This window comes from Geotrypetes seraphini, chromosome 4 (assembly GCF_902459505.1).
Source record: "Geotrypetes seraphini chromosome 4, aGeoSer1.1, whole genome shotgun sequence".
Classification (NCBI taxonomy): domain Eukaryota; kingdom Metazoa; phylum Chordata; class Amphibia; order Gymnophiona; family Dermophiidae; genus Geotrypetes; species Geotrypetes seraphini.
In genome coordinates, this window is record NC_047087.1 from 103,762,709 (window position 1) to 103,781,857 (window position 19,149).

The 19,149-nt window shown below is 42.1% G+C and overlaps 1 protein-coding gene across 3 annotated transcripts in view; it reads left to right on the top strand.

Moving 5' to 3' along the window:
• Nucleotides 1-18,761, top strand: part of CFAP91 (cilia and flagella associated protein 91) — a 174,408-nt gene extending 155,647 nt beyond the window's left edge. For all 3 annotated transcript variants that reach the window (XM_033941433.1, XM_033941432.1, XM_033941434.1), the window contains exons 17-18: nucleotides 3,275-3,458; nucleotides 18,576-18,761. In XM_033941433.1, coding sequence (XP_033797324.1) covers nucleotides 3,275-3,426 — 152 coding nt within the window. In that variant the 3' untranslated portion in view covers nucleotides 3,427-3,458; nucleotides 18,576-18,761. The remainder of the gene's footprint in view (nucleotides 1-3,274; nucleotides 3,459-18,575) is intronic.
• The last annotated feature ends 388 nt before the right edge of the window (nucleotides 18,762-19,149 follow it).

The following is a 19,149-nucleotide window of genomic DNA, read 5'->3' on the forward strand; positions in this document are numbered from 1 at the left end:
TGAACACAATATCAGGTGTTGCTTTGCTGGCACAATCCGGTGCGGGGCCGCAGCATGCAAGTAGTACATCAAATGTGCTGGTGCAACAATCTGTTGTTCCAGCTGAGTAGGTGTAAAAAAGTACTTAGTCTTTAATTCAGTCCACCAGATGCAGCAAGCATGCCACATATCTGCATAAATCTGGCAATGCCAAACCACCCCTTCCAACAGATAGTTATTGGAGCATGCAAAGTGGTCTTTGAGTATTCCACAAAAACCTGTGCAAAGCACATTGAAAACTGTTCAAGTGTCTATTGGTCAAACACAGGCCCATATTCTATAAACAGGGCTGTTTTTTTAGGTGCCGGTAGGTGCCGCTTAGAAAATCCGGGCCTTACTGCCTACAAATAGGTGTTGGTAAGTGTTCATGCACTAATTTTTATTAATGGCCACATGCTAAAGGCTGGGAACTGGGAAAAAAAGAAACCTGCTCTCGATTCTTTGAACTATTTTGAACCCACGGGCTTTAAAGTTTGCACTGCTTCATAGATATTATTTAAGCACACTGCTGAATTCTAGATATTTGATGTGTGTATAAAGCTGGGAATGTTCAGTCAGTTCATGGGAACTTATTTTGACAAGAGTTACAAGTTCACCAGGGCTTATCAAGCATAAAGCACCCTAAAGTGCATTGCAAGGTCACCCAAAAACATCATACTATGCCATCCCCTAGCTAAGAAAACTTTATATTATATATATAAAACATTGTTGAAAATTTTTAATAAATATCAATTCAGAAGTGCAAAAATTAATAACAATAATAAAGTGCCCAAAGTGTCAAGTACAAAATCGATTTGTTCAAGAATTTAAAAACACAATTAAGTGTGAGATCACTAGTTAATGAGCCTCGTGATAGCAGAGAGTCACATTCATCCAATTAACTATAACTGCCATCTCCAAGGACTTATCTCTGAGATCGCCAACATCCATCTGGTAGAAAAGTCTGTTGTTAGGGACTGCCAACTGATCGCCCTACAGAGCCCCGTTTCGTGTCCTTCATCAGGGGCAAACTCAGGGATGCCTCCCGCCAAATGTTGACTCAAATGCTGCTCCTCTCCAGCTGGAGACACTGGATCATTTGTTGTTCTATTGTCCTTTGATACTTAACTTCTGTAAATCTATATGGGGACATATTACTCTGATTCTGGAGACTGCGGTTCCGCTATCATATGAAGCAGTAATATGTGGGACGTTGTTATCTCCTACATCTCCAGTTGACAGACATAAAAACAGGTTATTGGGTATAATGACTGGGGTAGTCATCCAAATGATTATGAAAAATTGGAAGAATTGTGACCGATTAAATTTCACTTTTTGGTGGAATTCGTTATGCTTGTGTTATAGATACGAGAAAATGATTTTTGAGCAAAGGGGTAATAAATTGTTTAATCTGACGTGGGGCCCATTGACCAAATTTATTGATTCTAATTAAATGGTTTTTCCCTTTACTTATGGTAATATTTTACATATCCAGGGAAGGGGGGTGGGTGGGAGGGAGAAAGTTAATGTATAGGGACTGGTTTATTAATGTTTTGTAAGTATTAATGTATGATTATTATAAATACATTGAAATCAGGGGGGGAGGAGGTGAAAATGATTTCTAAGTATTTTATTGTTAGATGTAAGTGCTGTTTTTCAAATAACTTGAAAATGAATTCTTGTATGCACTGTTTTTGGTTTGAAAATGAATAAAGAGATATATATAAAAAAAAAAAAAGAAGAAGAAGAAAGCATCCGGTATCCATTCTGTTATTTCCTTCAGGTATACCGATATACAAATCAATAGATTTCTCAACAAGGCCCTTTTTTGCTGAATCGCTGCATCAGGGGAAACTTTCAAAAAAATGAGCAACTGCTTCAGATGGCTGGCCACATTAAAAACAACCATGGGGATGATGCTGGAGGACCTTACAGGACTAGCATAAAACCGCTTTCTTTTTAGATCTGTAATGAATCAAGTCGCTAGGACTCAAACACAAGACAATGGTACCTAACACACATTCTACCATACCTTAATTTAAAAAAGCCCTAAGTTGGATAGAAAAAACAAATGTTTCTTTGCTTTACCTAATAACATTGTTGAAAATCAATTTCAGATAGGAGGGGTAGTATATCCTTTGGTGTCCACAATTAAAATTCTGTGCCTATATCTGGACAAATCACTCACTATGCAACACAGGTTGATGCAGTGGTATATAAGGGGTTTCAAATATTAACACAATCTTTACTTTTAAGCCTTTTGGATTACTGTAATGTAGTGTACTTTGCAGTTCTGCAAAAACATCTGTGCCGTCTTTGTATTGTTCAGAATATGGCAATTTGTTTGATCTTCAACTTTAGAAAACAGGATCATGTTACGCTCTATTAGCGTATACTCCACTGGCTCCCCTTTGAAGCTAGGGTTGAGTTTAAATTTGTATAAAATCTTACATGGTCAGGCTCCCACTTACCTTGTTGATCATTTCCTTTTTGTGGTACCTGGCTACCTTACACGGTTGCCTGCTCTTTTTACCTTTCCTTCTATAAGGGTAGGTCACGTAAAAAATTTATGGAGTAGCAGTTGTTTTATCAGGCAGCAAAACTGGACCTGATTTGCTTCCTCTGATTTTAAATTCTGTTTCATATATGCGTAGGGTTACCATATGGCTTCAGAAAAAGGAGGAAGGATTGAGACATCCGGGTTTTGCTTCCATTGAAAGCAATGGAAGTAAAACCCGAGTGTCTCAATCTGTTATCTTTTTTCAGGAACCATATGGTAACCCTAATTTTTGATATTAGTTAAAAACTTTATTATTTACTAAATTTTTCTCTCACTGACGTATTTGTTTTGAAACTCACTGAGATTATTCAGCCTCTTTTAGTTTGTAAACCTTATAGAACTGCAGGGTATTAAGGTAGATAAAATTATGTTATGTTAGAAAGGTTGTAATATAGGCAACAGTAGCTCAGGTACACTTTAGTAAAGTCCTGGAGCTGGAAACTCAAAAGAGAGAAATTGTTGGGCTTAAAGGATTTGTATTTCTTTATATGTTTTTCCCCAATCATTCTATTTTATGGTGAATTTTCATTTATTTATTCAGAATGGAATGTGTTCTTAGCTGTCTTGCCAGACAGCTAAGAACACATTCCATTCTGAACAAATGGTATTGATTGATTTTTGCTAACATATAAACCATGAAACTAATTCTGCAAAATTACTGTTAAACATTATTATGTTTTTTGTCCACTCTAACAGTAAGGCAGTCCCAAAAGAAGCACATTTATGCAGCACATCATGTCATCCATCGTGAGACTGAGGTAGTACTAAGACAGACCATTACGGCAGAGGGGACAAGTAGACCTTCAGATGTCACGGACGTCATGGGAAATGAAAGTCAGGCAAAATAAGGAACAGATGGAATAGGAGCTACATTAAGATGGTAAGTTCTCTGTTCATTCACAAGTTATTATAAAAAAGAGCAGTAAATTATATACATTCATCACTTTATTTCTTTTAATAGAGAGTGATATGTAAATTATGCCATCATAACTCAACACTGAGGGCTCCTTTTACTAAGCTGCGCTAGTGGTTTTAGCACGCACTGCATTGCTATGCGCGCTAGACGCTAACGCCAGCATTGAGCTGGCATTAGTTTGCGGTGCGTAGCACAGGGTTAGCGTACGCAGCAATGCAGCACGTGCTAAAAATGTTAGCACACCTTAGTAAAAGGAGCCCTGAGTGAAAAAAATAGAAAAATTGTTCATTATATATTTTGCTATTTTTTATTTTGGTTTTCTCCCTCCATGCTGCACACTACAGAAATTTTCTACAGATTTCTGTCCTCTTAATAACTTGTTTAGATGCATTAGGTTTAGTGATCAATTATGCCAGTTTTCATCTAAACTAAACTAAAACTTAGCTTTGTATACTGGGTCTTCAACCAGAATGGAGCTTGACTCAGTTAACAGTAACTAAAAAAAATACTGAAAAAAGTAACGGTCAGAAAATATTAATATGACTGATTTCTGAAGTGTTTGGCAAATAAAACAGTTTTTAAAGATTTGCCAAAAAGAAAAGGACCAGGACCCCTTAAGATAAGAGGAAGTTCGTTCCATAGTTGAGAAAATTTGAAAACCAAGAATTGACTGAAATTCTTGATTCCTTTGATTTCTTTCACTGAAGGAAGGAAGAGTTTGAATTGTTGGGTGCCTCTTCCATAGGAGAATCTAGAAGTATTCCATAATAAAGGGATAAGAGGGATGAAGATACCATATAGAATTTTAAAAATAATACATGCACATTTAAAGTGAATCCTGAGATGAACCGGAAGCCAGTGAAGGTTTAGAAGCAAAGGAGACACATGGTCAAATTTACTTTTTCTCAAAATTAATTTCACAGCGGTATTTTGTATCAGTTGGAGTCTTTGAAGGCAGGTCTTTGTTATGCCGAGATAGATAGCATTACAGTAATCTAACCAGGATAATTTGATAGATTGGACCAGGACAGAGAAGTGTTGTTGATGGAAAAGATTTCTGACCTTCCTCAGCATTTGAAGGCTAAAAAAGCACTTCTTGACAAGAGAGTTTATTTGATCCTTAAAAGTAAGACAAGAGTCTATGAGAACTTCCAATATCTTGGAAGAGAACTTGATCTGCAGGGAGACCCCGGAATCCAAAGTTACAGTTGGAGGAAGACAGTCCAATTTTGGACCTAGCCATAAAAGTTTTGTTTTTGCAGCATTTAGCTTCATCTGAACAGGCATAACCCAGGCTTGGAGTTTGGAGATACAATGATTTATTTTAAAAGCTAGACTGGTGAGATCTGAATCAATCTCAATCAATAAAAAGATATTGTCCGTATAGGTGAACAGTATTTCCCAAGCTGACAAACTTGTAAAGGTTCAATGTAGTCATAGAGATTGAACAGGATTGGGGAGAGCGGAAAACCCTGAGGGTCCCCACAAGGGGGCCACTAGGATTTTGAGATGTCACCTTTAATGTTAACTGAATAGGATTGAGACGATAAGAATTTGGAAAACCAGGAGACTGAGGAGGGAGGGAGGAGCTTAGGCAAGATGGCATCTTGAAGTCTCTGCAGTAACGCCGCTGTGCTAATAACTTCAATATGGTGAAAAGGAAGTCAAAGACCCGGGTTTTTCCATCTGAGCCCGGGTCAGGGAATTTACCTGGCCCGATGGATCGTTTTGTGGAGTGTGGATCCTTGGCGGTGCTGGAGGAGAATGCTTCGGTGGGAGGAGGATTGCCAGACCTCATCTGAAGCTATCAGCTTCTCTCCAGAAGTTCGAAACCCTCCGATGCAGCCGCAATTGCACTTGTCACCAGACCAGGAGTCGAAGAGCGAGAGCAAGGAGTCTCTGCTTGGCGGTAGTGGCCGACGGAAGGATTCCGCGGCCTCAGCAGAGCCTCTATCACCATCTTTTGCATCGGAGAGGAACAACTCAACATTGGAGGTAGATGGGAAAGAGGAACTACCTGCTATTTCCTGAAATATGGACTCTGTGAGTAGAGAACCTTTGGGTTCGCAAGCCCCATTAACTTTGTTATCGAAACCAGCTATAGTAAATTTGGATACTATTTGGGACGCAATAGGAGCGTTACAACAGACTTTGGGTAACCAAATACAGCAAATTTCTTCCCAATGTAAAGAGATACTGACAGATTCGACTGAAATAAAAGGAAAAATTAAAGTCCTGCAGAATAAAGTCAGTGATCAAAATAAACGTTTAGAAATAGTAGAGGCCCAAGGACATACTTGGATTAAAGACAGTGGGAATATCCACTATAAATTAGAGACTATGGAAAACATTGTCAGACGACATAATTTAAGGATAATAAACTTTCCTAAAATGATATCTATACCAGCAATTGACATTTTTAAGAGATATCTATCTCCTATCACTAAGAATCTATGAAATTTAACTAAAGCATTAGCAATTGTATCAGAAATATAGAGGAGGATCTATTCCAAGAGATTGGGGGTCGATATAAAAGGAGAATGCCCAGAGGATGTAAAGAAAACTCATCCTTAACAGATGCAAGCAAAAACTTTAATTCTGGGCTACTAGCCTTTTCAAGTAATTGAACATTGAAAAATGATTTAAAAATCAAAGCTTATTCATCTCATCCCAGCACCCAGTTTGGAGTACAGTTTTCAAACATATCTAGCCAGATAACTAACTATTCAATTAGAATGCCATGACTGAAAATTGTCCCCCTAAGAGTGGGTAAAAATATGCAAAGGTTTCTCAGTTGTTGTGCCAAAGGCATGGAACAGCTTGCTAGAAAATGTACGACATAAACCGTTGAAAACATGGCTGTTTCCTTGAGTGGATAATAGTTGAGAAGGAAAGTAAAGGAGTGTTAGTTTGCTGCTGTCTTTGTGTATGTTTTAATATACATAAAGACTAACTTTATACTTTATGCCCTCCCAAGGGAGATGGTGAAGAGGAAAACAGTGATGGAATTTAAAAAGAGTGGAATAAACACAGAGGATCTCTAATTAGAAAACAAATGGTAAAAATTAAAGACTTGTACGGTTTGTGATTCAATGTAGGATGTGCTGGGGAGGGGAGGGCATCGATGGGAACTACACTAATTTGGAACATGAGGATGTTACTAGCCAGACTTTACGGTAGATATCCTGTAAACAACAAGATGATTGGATAGGCTGGAGTGAGCTTAGATGGCAACTTCAGCAGTTGGAACCTAGGACAATACCAGGTGGACTTTAGTCTATGGACCAGAAATATCAAAGAAGAAGTTAATTTAATCATATTTTTAATGAGAATAACTAATGAAAAGACTGGATGGACCGTTTAGGTCTTTATCTGCTGTCATTTACTATGGGCTCTTTTTACTAAGGTGCGCTAGCGGTTTTAACGCGCGCTACATGCTAACGCCTCCATAGAGCTTGCGTTAGTATTTTTCATGTCGCGCGGGGTTAGCGCACGCTAATCTTTAGCACCCGCTAAAAATGCTAGCGCACCTTAGTAAAAGGAGCCCTACGTTGCTATGTTAGAATGTAGAGACTGGAATTGAGATGTCCAAGTCGGTTCCAGAAGCTCTCCCAAACGCAGAGTCTTTTCTAAAATACCTCCTGGACTGCACATTTGTTTGCTAGCACATGCAACAGGAGTAGCTAGTTTAGAAATATACGCATGGATAAAATGAATGGCATGACCCTGGCAGCTTCCACACGGATATGGCAATTTTCATAACTTCCAAATGTAGCTATCCCTTTTACAAACCTACACACGTGTATGTATCACCTATTAAGTAGGAGGGTCCGCAATTTTAATTTGGTTTCATTTTTGAGGGGGAAATAAACAACAAGGTGTTAAGGAGAATGACTACTTTAATCCCTTGTGTAAAGCTGTTAGTAAAAGGAGCACATTTTAAAATCCTGTGCATGGCTCTAAACTGGAGTAAAACTGAGCATGGACATTTTTCTGTATAGAACAGACATGTCAAATTCTGGTCTGCGGTGTAATAAAATTTGGCCCACCAGACAATTACAGATTTGCACTTAAGGTGGCCAGCTGTAGGTTCACGCAACTTCCCAGTCTCACATTAAAGCAGGCTGCCGTAGCCTCAGCAGCACGTTCCCTCTGCCACCGTCAGAGGAGGGGCGAGACCATGGCAGAGGGAACATGCTGCAGAGGCTGGTAGCAGCCTGTTAGGATCGCTACAGATGACCAGCAATCCTCTGCAGGTTGCTTTAATGTGAGACCGGGAAGCCGGAATGGAGAGAGGGAAGGAACAGAGGGTCAAATCTTGGGCCAAAAGGAAAGATGCCAGACCTCGGGGGAGGGAAGGGAAACGGAAGGGAAGAAAGAAGGAGACCCTGGCAAGCGAGTTATCAGAAGATAACCAGAGCCTGGGACCACAACATGATTTGAATAATGACCAGACAACAAAAGATAGAAAAAAATAATTTTATTTTCTGTTTTGTGATTACAATATGTCAGATTTGAAATGTGATCCTGCCAGAGCTGGTGTTAGACAGCAGGCATGAACTAGGACTTAAAAAAGAGAGAGGAAAAGTCTTCTTTATTTTGTTTACATCACAGAGCCGGCGTGGGATTAGAGAGGTTTCATCCCTATACTTCTACTAAGACTAAGGGGTCCTTTTATCGGTTAGGGTACCTTAATAAAAGAACCCCTAAGTATCTTAATAAAAAATTCAGCCTGCGACTTAGCCTATGTTTTAGATTTCGGCCCCTTTTCTTATTGAGTCTGACACCCCTGGTATAGAAATATATTCCTTTCTGCAAGGGGAATACATTATATATGTTTATGTTTTATTAGAACTTGTTATACCGCTTCAGCATATATATAGATTGTTGCCCCACCCAAACTACAACCTCACCACATCACCTTGAAATATCCAGGTGATGTGGATCTCTGTGTGTAAATAGCAACATTTGAAAGCCATTATTTACACATGTAAGGGAGGGGGCTACCATTATAACACATTATTTTATTGTTAACCCCAATTATTGGTAAGTAGGCCACATTGTATAAAATGGTATTTAAAAAGAAAAACAGGACATTAGAGTCATTTTAGGTAAAACAATTCAAAGTTAACAGGCAAAATAGATCTAAGTTGAGAACATTGCATCCCCTGGCAGTAACAGGTAGTGCTGCCCAATTCAGGGAGAATTTTTTTGAACTGATTTAGCCTATTGAATTGATTTTTCAATTTGATTCAATTCACTTTTCCTGCCCAATCGGGCATTTTTTTTTTCAAATGGCTTGGCAGGTTTATTTTGTAGTCACTTAACCTACTCCATTCCCCTCTCCAACCCCATGCCAGTTTTGTGGTGTAAACAAAACAAAAAGATGTTTTCTCTGTCTGTTAGTCCTAGCTCTTGCTTTCTGTCTAACACTAGCTCTGGCATGATACACACTTCAAATCAGACATATTGTAATCACGAAATAGAAAATAAAATTATTTTTTCTACTTTTGTTGTCTGGTCATTTTATTATTCAAATCATGTTAGTCCCAGGCTCTGGTTTCTGTTTGTCTTCCGTTAACTCACTCACCAGAGTCTCCTGTCTATTTGACGTTTTCTTCTTTCTTCATGCTCACCAATCACCTTCCATCTCTGTACCTTCCCTTTCACTGCCATATCCAGCATCTGTTTCTTTCCCACTGTCTACCATCTCTCTCTCTCTCTCTCTCCATGCCTTGGGTCAAACCTCTCTATTCCCCTCCATGCAGCATCTCTCCCTGTCCTCCCCTCCATTAACATGTGCAGCATTTCTTTCTCTCTCTCTCTACACACCACCTCTCCTTGTCCTCCACCTTATGTTCAACATTCTTCCCTCTCTCTTTTCCATACATGTCTCCTTCCCCTCCACCATATGCAAGATTTATCCCTCTCACCCCTTTCTACCTCTATTGCATCTCTCATGTCCACCAGCCACCGGTGCTGCTGCTTTAGGAGATCCAGAGATATGTCAGGATTCACTGAATTGGTAAGTCTGAATTTTTTTTTTTCTTTTTTTAATCAATTCACCAAAGTGAATTGGTGAATCAATTCGAATCGGCAAATTTGATAGCACAAGTTGTTTATGTAGAAAATGGCTACTTAATTACAAGAAAACATCAAATCAGCCAGAGAAAAGTGTTCAATTAAGCTTTATTCCTGTGGAAGACACACAAAAGCCCCGATGCAAGCTGTGTTTCGCCCATGTAAGGACTGCATCAAGGACTCAAAGGAAACTAAAAAATGATAATAAAAACCAATCAGTAAAATCATAACATAAAACTAAACAATAAAAATCATATGAACAAAATGCTGGCCTACATTGTAAGTGGCCATGGCTACTGAGCTTATCGCGGCAAGGGATCACCCTGCCGCAATAAGTTTAGCAGCCACCCGTCCTCTCCCTGTACATCACCGGCAGGAGAGATGCCCAATCCCTCCTGCTGGAACCCCCCATGGGAATGGCCTAAGGGATCTGGCCAGTCGGAATCTTAGGCCACTCCCAGTGCATCTCAGATTGGGAGGGGCCTTAAGCGCCTGGGCCAATCGGCCCAAGGCCCCTCCTCGATATATCCCACAATGCACCTGGAAGGGGCAGGCTTGCCATTCTTGATAAGGTGGGCCAGCAGGCTGGAGGCAGGAAGGATGCCTCTGGCCGGCAACGATTTAAGGTAGAGGGTATCTGGGGGGTGGGCTGGGAGGTCCAATGGGGGGGATGCCCACTATGTTCAGTGGGGTGAGGGGGTTCTGGCAGGATGGACTTGGGCATCCCTCCTGCTGGCGATGTACGGGGAGGGTGGGGGGTTCCAGTAGGAGAGACTGGGCATCCCTCCTGCTGGCGATATATGGGGGGGGGGTGTTCTGGCAAGAGGGACTGGGCATCCCTCCTGCCAGTGATGTACAGGGAGGGTGGGGGGTTCCGGCAGTGGGGAATGGGCATCACTCCTGCCAGCGATGTATGGGGGGGTGTTCTGGCAGGAAGGACTGGGCATCCCTCCTGCCAGTGATGTACGGGGAGGATGGGAGGTTCCAGTAGGGGGGAGTGGGCATTGCTCCTGCCGACAATGTACAGGTTAGAGGTTCCGGCAGGAGGGCCTGGGCATCCCTCCTGCCGGCGATGTTATGGGAGGGACGGGCAGCCGCTAAACTAGCCAGCGCCTGTGACATGGACGTTGGTTAGAAAATCAGTTTATTAGGCGGGCATAGGCGTGATTCTCTATAGGACACCCGTGTGCGATTCTCAAAAGCCACTTAGGCAGTTTTTGAGACTAGGTGTCCTATACAGAGTCCAGGCCTCTGTTCAGTGCTTGCTGGATATTCAAGCTATAGAGCTGGTGTCACGTGATCTCTCAGGCTCAGGCAGATACTCTGTATACTTTAGCGTGCCAAAGAATAGCTCCAATGATTGGAGGCCTATTCTGGATCTTCAGCATGTGAATGCGGCTCTGAAACTTCCCCACTTCTGAATGGAGACCGTTCGGTCAGTCATTGCAGCAGTGGCTCCAGGGGACTTTCTGGCCTCTCTGGATCTTACTAAGGCATGCTTACACATTCTCATATTTCTGGTCCACTGCAAATTTCTGCAGTTTCATGTTCTGGAGCAGCTTTACCAGTTCTTAGCCCTGCCCTTTGGGCTGGCGATGGCACCTCCGACCTTCACCAAGGTGATGGTGATGGTAGCATCTTACCTGAGGAAAATTGATCTGCAAGTTCACCCTTATCTAGACAACTGGTGGATCAGAGCTCCCTTGTTGGCCAAGGGACATCACACAGTGGGGCAGGTGTTGGAGGACTTGGGCTGGATTGTCTTCCTTGGAATGAGTCCTCTGCAGCCCACGCAGTCATTGGCATGCTTGGGAGTCCTTGTCAATGCAGCTGCGGACCATGTCTTGTCGGCCCAGAATTTGCAGACAAAAGCTGTGTGCACAGATTTCAGCACTTTTGGAGCAGCTGGCTCCTTCAGCGTGGGATTATCTTAAAGTTCACACTGGATGTAGTTTCTTGGGCAAGGGTGCATATGCCATGGCCTCTACAGACTAGTGCATTCACCCATAATCCCTCTGCATGGGTATTCCGCTCCTCATTGTCTCCTGGATCATGGTGAGGGCAGATGCCAGCCTTCGGGGCTGTGGAGCTCATTGCAGTCGTTGTCCTGTTCAGAGGTTGGACACTCTCACAGAAAAAGTAGTCCATCTGCTCAGTGGCGCTCAGGGCCATTTGTTTGGCTCAGGTGAGGTTTCAGATGCAGAGAAAGTGGTCCATCAATCAACTGGAGCTCTGGGCCATTCGTCTGGCCTTGATAAGATTGTTGAGAAGTCAAGGACTTCTCTGACAATGTGACAACAGTAGCCTATGTCAGTCACCAGGGAGGGCCCAAGAGCACTCCTCTGGCTCTGGAAGCCTGTCTTCTTTTTCTTGGGCGGACCATCTTCTACTGGTGGTGACAGCAGTGCATGTGGCGAGAGTGGACAATGTGCAAGCAGACCTCCTCAGCAGACAGTCTTTGGATCCGGGTGAGTGGATTCTATTCCCACAGGCATTTCAGATGATTGTGGAGCGCTGGGGTAGTCTCCATATGAATCTCGTGACCACGTCATGATTCTGGAAGGTGCTTCTCTTCTTCCGTCGCAGATCCAAACCTGGAAGTGGAGGGCTCAATGCACTTATGCAGTGCTTATGCAGTGCTGACAGCATTAGCTTTCTCCTGTCTGTTTTTTACGCCTGGGCTGTTGGTCGACTGTGTCCTTCATAGGATCCTGGTTCATCCTGGTTGCATTATGCTGGTGGCTTCAGCTTGATCATGCAGGCGTGTGGGTCGCAGCCTTTGAGCTGAACACTTCTTTAGACCCTTTCAAGCAGGGTCCATTTGCCATACCAGTTCCGGGGCCTTTGGCTCTTATGGCATGGCTCTTGAGCATGCGACCTTTGGGCATATGACATGTTCTGCCCTAGGTGTTGAGGCTCTTCTACAGTCTAAGAAAGCCTTCCAATATTTATGTATCCAAGTCCAGGTGGATTCAGTCCGATCTCGCTGATTCTTGCCTTTCTTCCCACTGGAAAGATACTGGCCTTAAAGTGATTTCTCTGTGGCCTGGTAGCTGGGCTCTCTTACTTAGAGCCCAGGACAATTGGTCCTCTGAGGCGGCTCATCCTGATGTCGCTCCATTCTTGCAGGGGGGTCTGACTTCTCAGATGGCAAGTTGTCCATCCTATTCCTGCCTCGGACCTTAGCTTAGTGCTGTCTAGCTTTATCTAAGCTCCCTTTGGCCTTCTTTCAGATGCTTCTTTGTTGGTTTTGACGCTGTAGGTCATTGTTTCGGTTTTTCATGTTCATTGGATAGTGTGTTTGCCTGCCTTTCTGCCAACAGGTTCCTCAACTCAGGATTGCCTGTTGAAGAAACTGGTTATACACAGGATTCTCCTGCATTATTTGCAGGTCACTAATGAGTTTCGCCTCTCTGACCATCTGTTTGTGCTGACTCATTCAATTAGGCGGGATGCTCCCGCTTCTAAGGCCACAATTTCCAGATGGATCTGTAGGGCCATTTTGTCAGACTACATTTTTTCTGGAAAACAGTCCCCTGTTTCCGTCAAGGCATTTTCTACCAGGAGTGTGGCTTCTCGTGGTCTGAAGCTAAATCTGTCCCTCCTGAGGAGATTTGCAGGGTTGCAATGTGATCTTCTCTTTCCATGTTGGTCAAGTTTTATAGCTTTTTTTCAAAGTCCTCTTTGTTAGTTATTTTCCTCATTTGTTCTTATATTCAATCTAATACATATATTCACCTTCTCAACTGGAGAGTATTAATAATTTCCCATAGAGAAAGCAAAAATTTAATTATCCAGGCTCCTATTTTAAAACACTGTTATAGCCTCTTCCCCAAATCTTAGCATAGGGAAACCTTCTTTCTCATATTATACCATAAACTCCTTGTACATCCAGAATAGTGTTTCAAACCTCCAGATCTTTAAACCTCAGGGTTCTTCCAGATTCAAACAGCGTGCATAAGTCTTCACCTCCTTTCCACATCCACTAGGAGGCACGTTGCAAAGGCTCGTGGCAAAGCATCCACCAGCAGCTCAGCTCCTCAGCATCTTTCAGGAAGGTTAAGAGTTCATATCAAAACCCCAAACTTTGTAATCACACCAGTGGCCCCACCAAGCTGTCACTCTTCACCTCCGGCAGAACCCAGCCACATCCACCGGCGAAAGGGGACACCACTCCACGGCCCACACTCCCACAATAGGGGCGTTGCCTAGCAGTTGCTCTTCTCCAGCAGATCTCACTCAGCTCCGTTACCAGTCAGCATAGTCTTCTCCCCCACTGTTCACTCGCAGCAGGGACAGCTTAAGGATCCTCAATCCACAGTCCTCCAGCCCACTGCCCGGTGGAGCAGCAGCAGCCTCCTCTCCTCAGTAGAGCTGGTAATCCCCCTGACGGTTTATCCTCTCACAGGCAGAGGACGCTCCCAGTATATGGGCCACGCCTCCGCTCTCGCAGTCCTCCCAGCCCCATTGGGGCTCGCCAGATTCTGTCAGCGAGAAGGCACTCTCCGCTGGAGCTTTGTACACTTGTGGCAAAAAAGTCCCAGAATGTTCTGCCAGACTCAGGTATAGTCAGCAAATCCAATATTAGCGTTTATTGGGGTATTTCGCTAATGTTCTCCATACCAACGTGGTGTCCGGGTCAGGCCCCACACTAGTCAGCCATTCCCTTCTGCCGGAAGTGATACTCCACTGGATGATATCACCCACATGTGAGAACATCAAGCCTGACATTCAAGGAAACACCTGTTAAGTATCATTCTCTGAAGTGTGTCACACAGCCCACCCACCACAGGACACTGGCTTTAATGCCACCTCATTGCAAATGAGATTCTTCCAGAGCTTGGAAGAAGCTGCTTTAACTATACAGGGATTATATATATAATTATTCTTCTCAGGTTGGAAATGCTGCTCACACCAGTGGAGAGAAGGTGAAGTGCCAGCGCCCCCACCAAAATGGCGCCTGGGGCGGTCCATCCCCCCACTTACCATGTCACTGCCTGTACAAACAATTTTGGGGGGCCCTGAACCCCCCCAGGGTTTTAAGAGTGAGAGGGAGGAGATATAAAGGCTAGATGGCAATGTGGTGGGAGGAATACAGAGCATTAGTGTTGAGGAGGGGGCGGGAGATGGAAAAGTAGCTTTAACCTTTGGTCGACTGCCAGTTGCAAAGCTGACTCAGTTAAGCTCAGGATCTCTAAAAGTGCAGGGTCTTGTTCAGCTGCCCCTGCTTAAGGCTAGTCCTGCCAACAGGTTGGTGCTGAACCTTGCAAAGACCAAACTTTTGCTTGTATCGAGGGATCCTGATCCTGACTTTGATGCCTGCATTTCAATACTTAAAACCCCTGTACGTATTTCTACTTAAGTACATAGTTTGTGTGTGATATTGAATTCTCAGTTGTTGTTTAAACCTTTTAGTCAACAGGTAATTTAGAAAACCTATTTCAAATTGTGAATGTTAAGCAAGCTTTGGCCTATCTGTCAAATTATGATTTTAGGCACCAGGAGGTGATCCAAGATGGCTGCCTAGAGGCACAGGAGAAAGTGCTTTGATCCACCCATTGGTAGACATGGGGAGGAAACGCAAAGGGAATCAGAGAGAGTGTCCCTCCAAGTCTCAAGTAAATCTCCCTTACCGACAGATATCTATCAGAGAGGCTCTCTCCTGTATAACAATGCTGGTTCTCCCTGCAGAACCGCTAGAAGCAGCGGTAATGGGAGACTGATGTCACGCTGAGTCCGGAGCAGCAGCAAGCACCTCTCCTGTCAGTGCAGCAGCAATCCTCATCACATGCCGATGAGGTAGCTTTGGAGGAGGGCTCTCAATGAGAGAAGGATCCCGTTATATCTTCACGGGGAGATAAATGATCAGAACATCCATGCCAGGCTTTTCATCTTCAGGTACTGGCTTTGATAGTTTACCCTCAGGGCTTCTTTTAGAAGCACAGCTGGAATCTTTGAAGACATTATCTCCTTTGGCCCGGCCTGAAAGAATCTCATTAGATTCAGTATGGGATGCTTTGTCTTCTTTGCTTTTAGCAGTTACCTCTTTGACTAAAGTTGTGACTATTTTTAGTTCTTCAGTCCTCAAAAATTATGTTTCTTTGCTTAAACTGGATTCCTATATTCAGAAGGCGCAAGTTGAGTCTGCTGAAACACAGAAGCAATTAACTGCCCAGATTATGAATAAAACTGTGGCTAATAAAAGATTGGAGAATTTGGAAAATTTCCTACGCTTTTTGAATCTTAGGTATATAAATTTTCCTAAACATCCTATCTATTCTCCAAACCAACTCTTAAGAAATTATTTTGAAGAGATTTTAGGTTTACCTAAAGAAGCTTTCCCACCAATTTCTAAGGCTTATTATACCTTGTCTAAGTTTAAATCCTCATCTGAGGTGATTAAACCCCAATCTGTGAATGTAGGAGCTGGCCTGGAAGACATATCAACAGGACAGTTTGAACCTTACAGCTTTTCTTAAGAAGTCTGACAATGAAACTGTATTTCCTCAAGATCGTGAACATATTTTGAGGCTATTTTTTTTGCTTTCAACAAAAGCTTTTTATGGGTCAAAAGATTTGGATATTTCCAGACTTGTCTAAAGTTACACAAGATCGAAGAAAGAAATTTCTATTAATAAAGCAACAAGTTTTGGACGTTGATGCTGTTTTTGCTTAATTTCCTTGTAAGTGTTGTGCAACTTTTGCAACACATAAATGTTTTTTTGACCCTGATCAGCTAAAAAATTTTCTTGAAGCAAAGAAGACTGAACAAACTGTAGTAACTAGTGAGGATAGACTTCAACATATATAAATGCTTGCGTTATTAGTTTTTGTCTCTCTTTAAGGCATTATATTTAAATGATTTCCTAAGGATGATTTCTCTTCAAGGTTTAAATTTGCCTTTGGATCTCCTTCTAAACATATTGTAGAATGTTAAGCACTTTTTTCTTCCTTTTTCCTTATATAGATATATTTTCTTAATATTGCTAAGTGTGCTTTACTAATATAAGCAGTTACTGCTTCAGTTGTAAAATTAATATTAAAAATAAACAAAAAAAAATTATGATTTTAGACAGGTTGTGCAATCACTGGTTTTGTCATGGTTGAATTATTCCAATATTGTGTTTTTGGGGCTTCCTGCTTCTAGTTTGTGTTCTATACAGGTGGCACTGAATTCAGCAATTTGATTGTTATTTGAGATAGCCAAATTTGATCTTATTTACTCATATCTCATACACTGGGTTTCTGTGGAATATCATGTGAAGTACAAATTGTACCCAAGCGGTAAGCTCCAAAGTATTTGCAGAACTGTTTGAGACAATTATACTTGGAGGCAGTAAAGAAAAGCTCATTCTCCTGTGCAGGTCCTGTAGAATGAAACAAACTTCCAGTATCATTCTGACATCTAAAGGTCTTGTTTAACAATCTTTTGAAATGTCATTTGTTCTGCCAGATGAAAGCAGCTCTTTGAAATTCTTTGTTGTGACTATTAATGGTTTTCTTAATGGTATTATGTTTTGATTACACTGACCAATATTCATTTTGGTGCCTCAAATATTAGACCTGTTTCTAGGTATATTTGACCTGCTGATTCCAAAAATGGCACCAGTTTTCTGCTATCAGCTCTAGTTTTTGAGATACAGAACATGTGCCATATACCACTCTTCACTCTGCTCGCCCATTTAAAAAATCAGCTGATCCTGGCCGGGGCAATCCCCATCAGCTGAGCCAGCAGGAATCCCAAAACTGGCTCAGCTGATGGGGATTCCTCATCTACAAAACTTGCTTTTGTGCATTTTTCATGTGGATGTTTTTATTTTTGAAAATAGCCAAAAAAGACACATGCTAAGACCAAAACTTATACATAGGTCATTTTCAAAAATAAAAGATTGAAATCCGCAGTTTTGAAAATGGACATTTTTTCTGCTGGGTTTGTGGACATCTTGCCCAAAATGTCCAACCATAGACTTAGATGTCCTATTGAAAATGCCCCTTCACTTATTCAATGCATGAACCATCTTTATTCAAAGTCTTTACAAATTGTTTCCTCAGGCCTAGCTTTATATGTAGTGGTGGAAGTATGATTCTATCTCAAGCTACCAAAGGTTCATTGATTACATTTGTCCTCCAACCACCATATATTCCCTTGGAGGCCAATCTTTTTTTTTTTGCCCAATGTTCATGTTTGCTCTGCTATCTCAAAGGCATATTTACTATCCTATAACCATATCTAAGAAACTAGAGCTGATGTAGTCTATCCAGTGCAATTTTCTGAATCAGCGCCCCAAATAACCCCAGGAACAGGTAAAAAACCCAAGGCACCAAGAAAAATTTTTTGTTGCCCTGTGCTATCTATGTCCTGGTGTAATCCACCTTGGATAAAAGCGGAATATAAATAATAAACTATAAATTTACAAGGCTATCTCTGTAATTGGACTAAAGTAAGTTAGCAGGAGATACAAAATAGAGGAAAAATCCCAGTGGGGTGCAATGAAGGCTCATGGCAATGGCATACCACGGGTGGGCCAGTGGGGTAGACCACCCCAGGTGCTTGGGGGTGCTGCAGCGGTCACAGGTCTTCTGGTTCGCCTGCTCCGCTGGCCCCTGCCCCCTCTTGACGTCAACTTTCTGTTCTGGGGTGGGAGACTGCCAGAGCTGACGGTCACGCACAGGAGGGTGCTCTGGTCAGAGGAAGGAGTGCTCTGCCCCAGGTTTCCACCCGGCCAGGTATGCCACTGGCTGATGATACCATGTCTTAGCCCTGGCATGTATTTCATCTGGAAGCCCAAATGAGTAGAAGTGTTGAGAACCTCCCCTCCCCCCCCGAAACAAAGGAAAGATAAATTGAGGGGTATATAGATAAAACTACTAAAATGTGATTACTGTTTTAGAAAATGAATGCCAGGGATGGGTCCATAAAAGAACAGTGTGATTGGAACAAACTGTAATGAAGGGAATATCGTATAAAACTGCTGAGGCATATCAATGCTTTCTTTTCAGAGTTCATGCTCCTTTTCACAGAAGATAAGGTATACGATGAGTGAGAAGAAGAAGAATCACAGCAGTCTTCATGATCTCTTCACAAGATGAACACATGGCTACCGATTTTATTAAGAGAGAACATTTCCTAAACCTTAATCTTGTATATAAAAGTAAATATAAATAAATTCAGATTTTTTAAGGAAATAATGAAAATCAGAGTTACTTGCTAAACTCCATTTCCTTATATGTCCTCCATTGACAGAGCATGGCTAGCAGAGCAACCCCAACTAATGCTCAGCCTACCAGCACAGTAGGTGCTATCAGATCATGATGTGTACTTTCCCACTAATCAGTATTCTAAAAGGTCATTTATGAGGGGATGCTGAAAGGTTCTCAGCCCAACCAAGAAGGGAATCACTTGGAGCCATGAAACCTACAAGTTATTCCACATATTCACCCCTAAGTTCAACACACTTGGCACATTGTGTCTGAAGTTTCTGTAACACTTCCAAAAAAAATACTCTGATGTCTGGTCACTGAAATACTGCTCCACTGCTGCAATCACCTCTGAATCACTTGAAAATTGTTGTCC